General features: G+C 36.5%; 1 protein-coding gene across 1 annotated transcript in view; it reads right to left on the bottom strand.

The window, feature by feature from the left end:
* Positions 1 to 3,475: 3,475 nt before the first annotated feature.
* LOC150105218 (uncharacterized) overlaps positions 3,476 to 12,531 on the bottom strand; it is a 28,976-nt gene continuing 19,920 nt past the window's right edge. The window contains exon 2 of the mRNA XM_090396201.1: positions 3,476 to 4,255. Coding sequence (XP_090252327.1) covers positions 3,745 to 4,255 — 511 coding nt within the window. The 3' untranslated portion in view covers positions 3,476 to 3,744. The remainder of the gene's footprint in view (positions 4,256 to 12,531) is intronic.

The raw sequence follows: 12,531 nt of genomic DNA, 5'->3' as shown, positions 1-12,531 counted from the left end.
TTATATTCTATCTGATAATATCCTTGAAATATAACAAAGTAAATTAATTATAATAAATTTGAAAGCAAGAATAATTTCAGTTATAGACGTGTGATGCGTGATTTGTGATAAGTTGTTTAGTAGATATATTTGCGTAGTGGAGGGGAAAGAAATGAGAATCGCGCGAATTTATATTTTGTGATTTGTTATAGCGTTGTTGATTTAGAATGTGGAACACACAAAAAAATTTGCTTGAAAAAAATTTCCACAAAAAATATTCTTATAGTGCCCTCTATTGTCCATTTGATTCATTAAACCGATTTTCATTCATTTCAAGGTTGTTATTATTAATAATAGCGGAAATAGCAGGATTTTTGTTTATTATTATTATTATTATTATTATTATTATTACTCAAGTGCCAAATCGAGCATATACTACAAAAAGAACGAAAAAATGAGCTACAAATAGAGGGAATACAAAAAAAAAAAAAAAAAGACAGAAGATTTAAGCTCCATAGTGCAAATGATTGGCACCAAAATCGGGATTCCAGTCACAATCACGGACATCACCTCTGTTTATCGAGAACCACAAAAATAAAATAAAGAGATACTGCCACCAATCATCGCTCGATTTACCAGCAAGCAAGAAACAAGACCAACAACATCGATCCTAACAAGCAGCTCCCAACTCCAGTCTGCACGTATATATATCTGAACACTAGACCCCATACTTTAAAAATTAACTATACCAGGTAAGGAAAATGAAAGCAGAAAAAAACTACAAGTTTGTATGGACTAAGGATTCACAGATATTTATGGGACAGAATGAAAACACTCCAGTTAATACAACTGCAAGAAAATCCAACCTAAGCAGTCTACCAATATGGTACATTAACTCTCCCCTTCCTTAAGAGCAATATTTGAAATTATCTCTTAAAAACAATACCACGGAGATCCCAAATCTGGGCAAACATATGCAGTCAGAAAATATAAATTTCAAAATCTAACTCTTTGAAGAAATGGATAGACAACATTTCCACCAATATCGGCTTCACTATCATACACACAAACTGTGGTTTTCATTGATAACACTTCTCAACTACACCTTGACAAACATAGACGTACTAATCTTGACCGAAGTTGTAATAAATGACACAGAAACTTATGCATACAACATTAATAACTACCAGTCCTACACCTTTACACCAAACAAAGGAGGGGGCGGAATCATGTCATTTATCAAAGAAAAATACAAAGTGACCGAAAAACAAATGCATTTCGAACATGCAGAAACACTGATTTTGGAAATCACAAATAACGACAAAAATAGTGCAAAATACAAAATACTTTAAATGCCAATTTAAATCCTTATATGACTTTAAATTGGCATTTTCATTTTCAATAACTTTTTCAACCGTTTGTTCCAAAGGGGGTTTGCAAATTGGAAAACCAGATTTTCTAAAAGTTCCAACATACAACTTTTGCAATCTGATCATGCCATATTAATGGGTTATCTTCCTGCAAGAACTAGATGGACCATTGTTTCTTCTTTATTTTTGCACAGTCAGCATTTTGCATCATTACTGATCTTTTCAATCATCACCTTTATTACAATGGTTTGTAATACTTGTTCATGAGCAGCATCAGACCTTCTTTATCCATAATTGTTTCAGTTTTAACCTAAAATTGTGATGGCTGTGTTCAAGATGATAAGATTTCTAATTTTCTGACCAAGCAGTGTATCCTGAAGTCCATCTTAGAACGAGGAAAGCAACAAACGTTCTCAAGAACAACCATAAAAAATCAGTTAAACTGCAGACTTTCCCACAACATCTACTCAAAAAAATGCGAGACCTCGCCAAATTACCAGCTTGCGAGGCGGTGACCTCTCTCGTATTTCTCTTACTCCCAGCAAAGAACAGCGGCATTTGATTACAGGGAAAAGACTCAGATTTAGTTGTTGTTTTTTTTTGTAATTCTTTTACTTCATGGTTCATGGTTGTTTGTTTCATTAAATGACGTATTGGAGTGCACCAAACACATTTGACACATTTTATACAAAGAATAAAACAGAACCAACGAGAAAGCTGTAGGATTGAAACTTCGAAGTTTTTTTTTTTTTTTTTTGTCATTGGCGCATTTAAGATCGTGTGTGTGTGTGTGTGTGTGTGTGTGTGTGTGTGTGTGTGTGTGTGTGTGTGTGTGTGTGTGTGTGTGTGTGTGTGTGTGTGTGTGTTGAGAAGGAGTACGAGAATATTGTCCAGTTTGCTGGTTTTTACTTAAGAAGGTAATTTTTCAAAAATTCTTTCAAGGAAAAGGAACGCAGAGAATTTCAAGAATCGTTTTAGATCTCTAGACCAAAGTGAACGTCAGCTTATTTGAAGATTTATTTTGAGTAGTTAAAATGAGTAGGTATTTGCTTTTTGTAGAAAAAGGGAAAGAAAACACCTTAAACAGAAATTCATAGCTAGAATAGTTCATTCCATGGCCAGCAAGGTTGGTCGATTGGTAGAGCCTTTGCTACTAATGGCTCATGCAATAAGTTAAGCAAGTCTGAACGCGGTTAGTAGTTGGAGGGATCAATCGTTCGATGCTGTTGACTCCCTCGATGAGTCTTTGGTCTCCCTGGAGGTGTCACATAATAATAGTTCATTTTCTTGGAGATTTTTCTCCAAGAAAATGTTATTATCTCAATAAAAGTGTTGCTTCGGATTGAAAATTCCATGAAGTTGAAGTTGTTGTTTTTTATTTTTCCAATAAAGAAGTAATTTGCCAATTTTTATAAGTCCGGTCACTCCGATTGGTTTTTCTTCCTGCACACCCCACTTCCGTTAAATGTGAACTAAGTCATTCCTTGTTAAAATCAAAGTGATCGTGAAATCAACGCGGGTATGACACCAAATAGCCTAAGAGGATTATAAAATGTTTTTTTTTTGTTATCTTTATTATTATTATTATTATTTATAATTAAATTAAGTGCAGTTTGGTTAGATGAAAAATAAAAGACAAAATGTATTCATTCTTACACCTAAATCTAATATTTAATGACTGGAAATTCAAAGAGCATTAGAATTTCAACACTAGATGGCAGTACCGTTGAACTTCTTTTTTTTTAATTTAAAAGAATTTTTGAAATATGAAATAATGTCTCTTAATAGAACTGTCTGAGTAGCTCGCCGTAACATCTTTGACACAAGTAGTGTTTTCTCTTTTCCCGGATTAAAAAAAAAAAAAAAAAAAAAAAAACTCAGAAGATATTCTATACAATAACAGAATCTAGAATTAAAAATAAGAGACGATAGTTATCACGAGTATTCTTACATTCTCAGTTACATAATTACAACATTGAAGATTTCAAAACTATTTGTCATTAGAGATGAGGTGTCAAGCATTCATGAAGCCTTTTGTTTATATTATTAATTATGGTAAAGAGAGAGAAATTTAGTTCAACTTTTTATTAATTAAATGTATATACAATACTGTCGATATTATCTAATATAAGAAACGCTATTGACCAAACACATGACTTGCATTTTCACATTTGTCACTTTTGTCTGAAAGTCGAACACCTCCTTTCAATGTCTGTTTTCCTTCTAGATGGCGCTGTGCAAACATGATCTCAAAAGCATACATTCTGAATTGCCACCACGAAGTATTTCGAAATGCTAGCTTGCTCCCACTGCTGTATTCTACTGCATTAATGGCGGGGAAAGGAGTGTCGTCGTCTGTACAGATTATGGTGTGACGTCAACCGAATGCAGGCGTCTAAACGAAATTCTCTGGGTTGTGGATTACAACCCCAGTGGGTTTTCCATTAGATACGAAGGTCAATGGCACGCGGACAATCTTCGAGTCTGATGAACGCTGAGAAATGATACGGCTTCTTGGTTGGATGATCTCTTCGATTGGAACGTCGGTGGATGGTTCCGCTCTCTCTTCGGTTGTGACCTCCTCTTTGTCCTCTTCGTTTTCTTTTTTGTTTGAACCACCGAAAATATTCAGTGGATCCAGCTTCTCTGGAATTTTCTGAAGATGGGACCACAGTGGATCTATAATGGGAGCTAGAGGATTAGGCAGAGGCTTGTGCTCGTGGTTTATGTCCAAGTTGAAGCGGAAGTTGAATATGGGAGACCTTGGAGCTTCCTGAGAGTGAGAGAAAATGCCCAGTCGACGATTCTGGATAGAAGTAGAAGAATCCTCTTCTCCAGTACTTTTGACCTCTTCGGATAACCCCTGAGCTGAGATCACCACCAAGATGGCGATGGCCAGAATAGTCCTGTAAAGAGAAATAAATAAACTGGAATTATTGCAAGATTAATGCAAGGTTAATTGGAGGAGAATATCTGAAAGGATCTTCTGAGATTGAAATGCATTGTTTACTAAGGAGAAGTGTGATGACAGATGAAACTGGTTTCCATCCCCTTCTCCGTTTCTTTCTTTTATCATCCGCTGCTATTATAAAAGAAGAGATTTGATTGGTTGACCTTCTAGAATTTGTCCTTCACTACAAATTGAGGAAATTTCAAGTTTTTTTTTTTTTTTTTTGTAAGGGACACAACCTTCAAGGAAGTCGTGCGCGCTTCTGATAAGAGCAAAGCCTTTAATAAGTTCGAAGAAATCCCCATAACTGCAACTAATGCTGTTTCTGGTTGATAACTTACTATAATAGCGCAATCAAAGTTCTATCGTCCTTCAGTGAATATTACTGAAAGAGAATGAATTTCCAATTTTTCTCTTTCCACGAAATTCGTAATCTTTGTAGCTGGCACGTTACTAAAGTTGTCCAGTTTGCACTACACTAACTGTGAGTTTTTAAGTCGCATATATCACAAAACATGAATGGAAAATTGTATTAATTTTTACTTTAAATTTTCAGATTTATGAGAGGGCTGAAAGTTCTGATAAACACCTCGAACAAAAATGAATTAAAGCAACAACTGATATAAACACAAGAAAGAACAGATCTCAAAACCCTTTAACCCCCATCTTTCATCAAATTGTAATCATTTGTTCTTTTCTTTTAGGATATACAAGAGTCGTGTCAGACACTTCAATTCCTTCATGGCGCTTACCACAAATTTTCAGCACATCCTCGTATTCGCATTTACATTCACGTTCACGTTTAGTCAGCCAGTTGTAGGATCTCGGGTGGATGCACGGGAGCTCAGGATAACTGAGTCGGGTCTTATGAGTCCCGTCTAGGAACGAACCATGTTTTTATTTATTTATTTTACCCGTACATTCTGTTCTCAAATAATAAGAAAGCTCTCTGTTGTTGGCCTGGTTGTGGTTGGCGGGGTGTACAGACTATGGTTTCGAATTTCGAATCATTCCTAGGGTGGAATTGGATATTTATGATTATCAGTAGGTGCTAAATGATTTTCAGTGCTTGGTGTGATATCACCATCCTACTTATTGGAGGCCTTCAAAAAAATTCTGTGTTTTGTCTCTACAATGGCTTCTGTTTATCTAACACTCAGCTCACCAATGGAAGTAATAGTGATGTGTTCTAGGTTTATAACTTTTAGTAGTTATAATTAAAAATTATCAAAATGGGTAAAGAGCAAAGAACAAACAATAAAATTTGAGAACATTTCAAGATGACAATGAAAATGAGATTATTTGTGAAATGCTTTTGATCTTTCCGCTCCACGAGTGAGGGCGCTGTTGGCAAGAACTTTCGATGATGCAATATTTTAGAAAAATTTAAATGAAGATTCGACGAATGGTAGCATAAAACTTTATAAGTCGACTATCTTTATTATCTGCACAGAAAAGAAGCCAATATACGGCATTTAAATACAATCGATAAATAAACAATTTTGTGACTCTTTGTACGAATTTTGTGTGTTGGCTGATCTCAACCTTGGCTGGCAGATTGGCAAGAAAGTCAATTCATGCTGAAGGGGAGAATGGAATAAGGCGATGTACGAATTCGTCACCAACACGCGAAATCACTTATTTATACGTAAAATTTTCGAATTGTAGTAGGCAAAGTAATTGCCACTTAAAAAAACTAGAATTTTCATAAAAAAGAAGCTAATTTTCCGACGTATAATAATAAACACTCATCATTGACTACCCTGTTATTGGAATGGATTCGCCTTCTTCTTCCATACGCAGAAGTGTGGAGGGGGTCTTGCATCTGTGGTCGGACAGTATGAAGATCAACTCTACACACACACACACACACACACACACACACACACACACACACACACACACACACACACACACACACACACACACACACACACACACACACACACACACACACACACACACACACACACACACACACACACAGAGTGGTTGCAGTAAACATGTACGGAGAGCAACTTACGGAAAAAGGAGAAACGTGTTAATATTTTTTGTAAGAGCTGTAGATTGTAGATCTTGGCTAATGAATAGAATATTTATTTATTGCGTTCTTATAAGCTTGAAGGAAAGCGAAGGACAACATCAGTGGAATTCCCCCTCCTCCCATGCAAGTATCTACAAAAAGACGTAAAGCCTTTTTGCATAAACTTGCATTTGTGAGTTTTGAGGATTATTGAGTAGCCGAAATGATTTCGTCTGGGATTTTTAGGGAAGTTTGCAGTTTGTTCACCATGCCAAGCTTTAGAAAAATATCCTAAATTTGGACAGATTTTCGATGCATGCAGCGTTAGTACGCGTAGAGTTGAAAAGTAATCTCTTGAGCAAAAGAACTACATTTTTGAACCCCGAAAGGCTTAAAGTAAATGCCATCAAGAAAATGATCGATCAGATGCTTGCTGTATAGTGATAGGTTATGAATGGAGAAGCGAAGTGGAATGAAAAGTGTAAGGATTGGATTTAGAATTCCACGCACTTCCAAAATTCCCTTTTAGCTAAAGTGCTGGATCATCTGTGGCTCAGTCGGTTTCCACGATGCCGTAAGCTGGAAAGACCTGGATTCGAATCGCAAAGAACCTTTATCAGGCTCTTTTCGTCTGTCTCATAGATAGTTAGCAGAGGGATTTTCTCTTGGAAATTTATTTTTCACTCCCAAAAACAGACAAACCGGCACACAAAAAAACGCATGCAGTATACGGATGTAGGCGCTTACAGGAATAAGGAATAATCACCCGAATTCCGTCGCAGCTGATCTCGAAAACCCATGGTACGGTGTGCGTCTACGGGTGAGCGTAAAACAGGAAGTGAAGCGGCTTCAAAGTGAAGTCTTAAACTTCTCGAGTTTTATCAAAGTTTCAATCGTGACTTGATCACAAAGTCGAATCCTAACGAAATTATAAACGAAAACTTCCCTCAAGGTTGTTATTAAGTAATCTTCAACTCCGGTCTTAAGATGTTTTCGCATATTTTTCCATAATAATTTGTTTATCAGAAGAAACTTCTCGGAAGTTGATTTCCGGTTCTTCGGCAGTTCACTCGACTAAAAGCTTGCTTGAAAGTAATTTTCGATGTAATTCAATAAAAACTTTTAGTTGTTTTGCGGAAGTGGGGATGCACAACTAATTGCGTGCTTTCGCAGCCATAACATTGCACGAGATCGATAACGTCCGAATTTCTTCATTTTAAAACGTTTTTTGTTTTGTTTTCAGAAGTTTCAAATATGCATCTCAGATCATGAATATCATCTTTTACAAACCGGCAAAAAATAAGCTCTGGACTTGCAGGCATTGTTTGTCCAAGAAAGAATCCAACGTACGATTAATTTCCTGGATATCCTAAACTCGCAACAACGTGATCTGTCAGGTTCTAAAAATAACATTGAAGAATTTATTTCAAATCGAATGTTTTGGACTTTTTTGAATGTCTCAAAATCTTTTACATTCGCCATTAAAATGCACAAAATAATCTGGTGAAATGTATTGACAAAGTAGAACAAAATAGGTTGATAATCTAAAGCCGTTTAATACCGTGGGTGGGCTAAGAATGCAAACCCTCCTTTGGAGACATTCCTTTGGCACGACACTTCACACTCCCAATAAGCAGAGTCTCACGTCATCATCCAATTCTCGTGCGTTTGTCCGAGACGAGTTGAGTCCTCTAATTAGCAGTTTTAGGCAATTAATTCAGCGGCTCTGCTGCATCCCCTAAGGGCAAGTATTTTATGTCTGCATATATGTGATATGTGTTCAAGAGGTAGTTTGCCTGTTTGTAGGAAAAAACTCGAGTTTTAGAGAGAAAAACCTTACACCTCCATTTAACTCACCATTAATTGAGAAGCCCTGATTAAGGCTCTTCAACAAGAGTGGAACACAGCTCTTTCTAACCAAAGGACTCCGTTGATACCATCTCAACAACGAAGGCTCTGCTCTCACACCATGTTTCATAAAAAGCATCTGCCATTTAAAGACCTTTACAAACATCCATACCGAAGGTATGGATTTTTTTAAAGGTGGAATTTTAATTCCGAAGGCGGAATTTTAATCCGCACCCTATTGGTTGAAGAGTGGGTACGATCTGCTAGACCAACTCTGGCTCCTCTCAGGATTCTGAGATTTCTCAACTCATGTTGGAGATTAAATGGAATATTATCAGCACTGAGAAAGGCTTAAAACTAATTTTAATACTTGCAATATTTCGTCTCCATCACAGATACATCTTCAGGGATTACAAAAAAAGTTTTTGTAACAACACACACAAATACAATACAATAGGAGTGAAACTAAAATCCTATTTAAGTGGTGCGCCCTCTATGGGCATTTGCAGGTGCCCTAGGATGTAAAGAGGGATCTCTAATAATTAATGTTTCCCAAATTTTGGGGAGTTTAATGCAACCGTATTTGTTTAAATGAGGTTGATTCCTGAGTGTGCAGATGCAGATTCAAAGAACAACCTAATTTAAACAAATACGGTTGCATTAAACTTCTCAAAATTTGGGAAACATTAATTATTAGAGATCCCTCTTTACATCTTAGGGCACCTGCAAATGCACACAGAGGGCGCATCACCTAGATAGGACTTTAGTTTCACTCATTATTGTATTGTGTGTGTGTTGTTACAAAAAGTTTTTTGTTTTTTGTAATCTCTGAAGATGTCTCTGTGACGGAGACGAAATATTGGAAGTATTAAAATTAGTTTTAATCCTTTCTCAGTGCTGATAATATTCCATTTAACCTCCAACATGAATTCTTCACAGCACTTAAGCCTCAATACACGAATTCTCAACTCAATATGTGTTATTTTATTATCAATTACAAAAACTTGTTTACATTGCCATGTGTAAAGCTAAGATTCTTTGCGTAAACGACGAGCATAAATCCTCAATACACCGAAACATAGTTTTGATTTTTGATTTTACACCAACTTACCTTGTAAAGCAAGTATGGCATAGTTTTGTCTGAATTCCTTATTTTTTCCCCCCATTACTTCAAAATTCGATTATTTAATGAATGGAATCAGTGCGTTCGGCAATTTTTTCCCCTTTCAAGCTTTTTTAAGTACTCTTTTAAACCTTATAATTCCAACCATTGACCTTCAAGTTTCGAGTACCTACCCCAACAAATTTTATTATTTTAAAATAGAAACGAAATTGACTTTCCAAGTGACTTCTGCATTGTACGCAACTGCTAAACATATTTACAGAAACCTTTCAAGATGATGCGTCTTACAAGTCATCGTCACCCTAATCTGTCAAAAAATGAAGGAATATAAACGTACTGTGGAAGACACTCAGTCCATAGGAAAACAAGCTGCGTGTATCTCGATGACGTTACGAAACAGGAATGAACTCGGGAAAGAAAGTTTTTTATAGCAATTAGAAATAAATTAAAAATGACAAATTTAAATAATCATCACAGGAATTTTCAATTGAATATCGTTTAGTCGAGTAATGTTTTCGAAAAGTGCAGGCGCAACTAAGACATGTTTTCTTCGCCCTCACCAGTTTTAGGTGGAGGGAGTGAATATCGGCAGCTGACCAAAAGTTCGCTCGGTCAAGCTACGACATAGAGTTGTCTTCAGTGACGTGCCCAGTAAATTTATTTTCCGTGTTAACCACCTTAAAAAAATAAAATAAAAATAAAAAATAAATTAAAAAAATGAAATAATGTCATATGTACTAAAAAATTAAGTGCGTCAACAAATATACATCATATACTGTACACATCTGTTTGGGTCGGTTACCACCAGGAAAACGAATGCAACCTCATTCGCCTCGTATCCACGAGAAGAATAACGATGGCATACTTGAGTAAATAAAAAAAAAAAAAAATTCCAACAATATGACTTTGGTTGCGCGTTTTTATTCGCATTTCATACTTTTATTTTAATATTTCAGGGATATTTCAAAATGTATTTCTAAAATCACAATCAAGAAGCTTCCGTCGTATTTAATTTCATTGATTTTTCTTTTCTATTTTTTTCTTCTCTTTCTTTCAATTATTTTATCTTTCTTAACTGCGTTCTCCTTTGTAAATATTTCAAACTTAATTTTACATAACGTTCGGTCGTACGATTTCGGAAGTCCGATGTATATATTTATTTGATTAATTCTTCATAAATGCTTGCGTAATGAAGCTGTACGGAGTCGTCTGCTTTTACGAAGCAGGATCGCGCTGGTACACTGAGTCAAAAAATAATAAATAATAAAAAATGATAAAAAACAAAATAATAAATGAATGACCTCTGGTGAGCGAAAATCATCGGTATGCCAGGCCAGAAAGCAACTACTGGCTAATCTATGAGATATTAAAAAGAAAGAAAGAACGAAAAATAAGGCATTTCTGAAATCGTATTATTCACATGGGATAATTCAATAGGTGAACATGGCGTTTGCTTCTCATGGTCGTCTGTTTCCTATTATGCCCGCCAGATGGCATCACGTGAATGTCATACAGATGCATCAGCATTCAGGAGATGGTAGGATTACTGGAATATGATCATACTTAGAGAGATCTTCAACTGGTAGAAGCAATCATATCGCAGAAACAGCTCAGGTTGGTGTAATGTCTGTGCTGATCTCAAGACGGATGTCCAGGTCCAACATTAGTGACCCGGACACACAAGAACATCCACCTGGACGATAATATCTGTCGTGACTATAATTTAACCACAGAAGACGAACGCATTGAGCAATGAACTCGTTCATAATTATCAGAACATCAGAAAAACTTACGATGGCACAGCAACTCCGAACTAACCGACTGGAGAGTTCAAATCTTGCAAGAAGTGATTTCCTCTGTCTAGAATGTTTTCTAGATGCTGCGCTGGGAAAACGCACGAACATCTGCGACCACCGGATGGAGAAAGTGGAGTACGAAAGTCAAGTGATCTGTCACGCACGCATCTATCAGAATCAAAACATTCACATAAGCGGTTTTTTTTTTTTTTTTTTGTTCCCCATTTTTGAATGTCTTCATAAACCTGCAATAATATTAACATAGTTTACTCCGCCTTTATGGCCTCGCTAAAAAACAGTTTGGTTGGTAGTCGATTTGAATTACACTCGAATCAACCAACGTTGTCAGACTAGTATTCTACGTCTGTAAATTCCGCGTGTTCTCGGGACAATTTCCTGTTTTTTTTCGAATAATGAAACACTTTTCCACATCAGTATTAAACAAGTCAACTCACCTCCGCTTGAACAGTCCTTATAAAGGTTGGTCGCGTCTTAGACGCGATTCGAATCAAGAACTTACCAGCAGAGGAGAAAAAAAAAAAAGCCTTCCTGTCCTCTGTACTATCGATGCGATTTAAAACAGTGATTATACTCCGAGTAAACTGGTTTTCTTTGGACGTTGATTGCAACAGTTGTCTACTAGAAGAAAATATGAATTGTTTCGGGATGAGGGGAGAAGCATAACAGACAAAATTATGCCCCACCTGCAAGCTTATTGTTATGTTACGTTCGCATCCAACGCAAGTTTTATTTTATGCATCGTTTTTGTGGTTCCTTCATTTTAAAAGCGGTGAGATAAGAGTTGGGTCAGACGCATTCAGAGGTGCCCTTTCATATAAGAAGCGTTGTTTTCATATGAAAACAACACTAAGAAAGAAATGCCCCGCTCATTTCGTAGAAGCTGAATAAGATTACACGCACTATTCAACACGTAACGTTACTTATTAATAACTTTAATCAGCATTTCATGCGTAATTGCCAACAAGTCAGTTTATTTATTTGCTATCATTATTTTATTATTATACAGAACTCTTCATGGAATCAGGAGGCTCATCGCGAGAGACCCAAGCTATCAAAACAATATCTATCATCCCTCTTCTTGAACTCATTTACAGACGAAGCACTCACAACCGAGTCACTCAACGCATTCCATTCATTCACCACTCTCCAAGCAAAAAATCTAGTTCTCACACCCTTCTTAACCACACTCTTACTTAATTTCCAGGGATGATCGACCTCTTGTTCTTCCATCACTATCACACAGCTGAAACATTTCCCCTGCATCGTCCTATAAAAACCTTTTCGTAACTTAAATGTTTCTATCACATCCCCTCTTCTCCGTCTATCAACCAACCTCTGTAATCCACAAACTCTCAAGCTATTGGGGGGGGGGGACGAATGTGGTGCAAGAAATGTAGGGAGCGTTCCTCAGACAACTCACC

Source organism: Typopeltis vanoorti, chromosome 7, assembly GCF_054136105.1.
Source record: "Typopeltis vanoorti isolate ZY-2024b chromosome 7, IOZ_Tvanoo_1.0, whole genome shotgun sequence".
Classification (NCBI taxonomy): domain Eukaryota; kingdom Metazoa; phylum Arthropoda; class Arachnida; order Uropygi; family Thelyphonidae; genus Typopeltis; species Typopeltis vanoorti.
The sequence above is the reverse complement of the archived record's forward strand: the minus strand, read 5'-3'. Positions and strand labels throughout refer to the sequence as shown.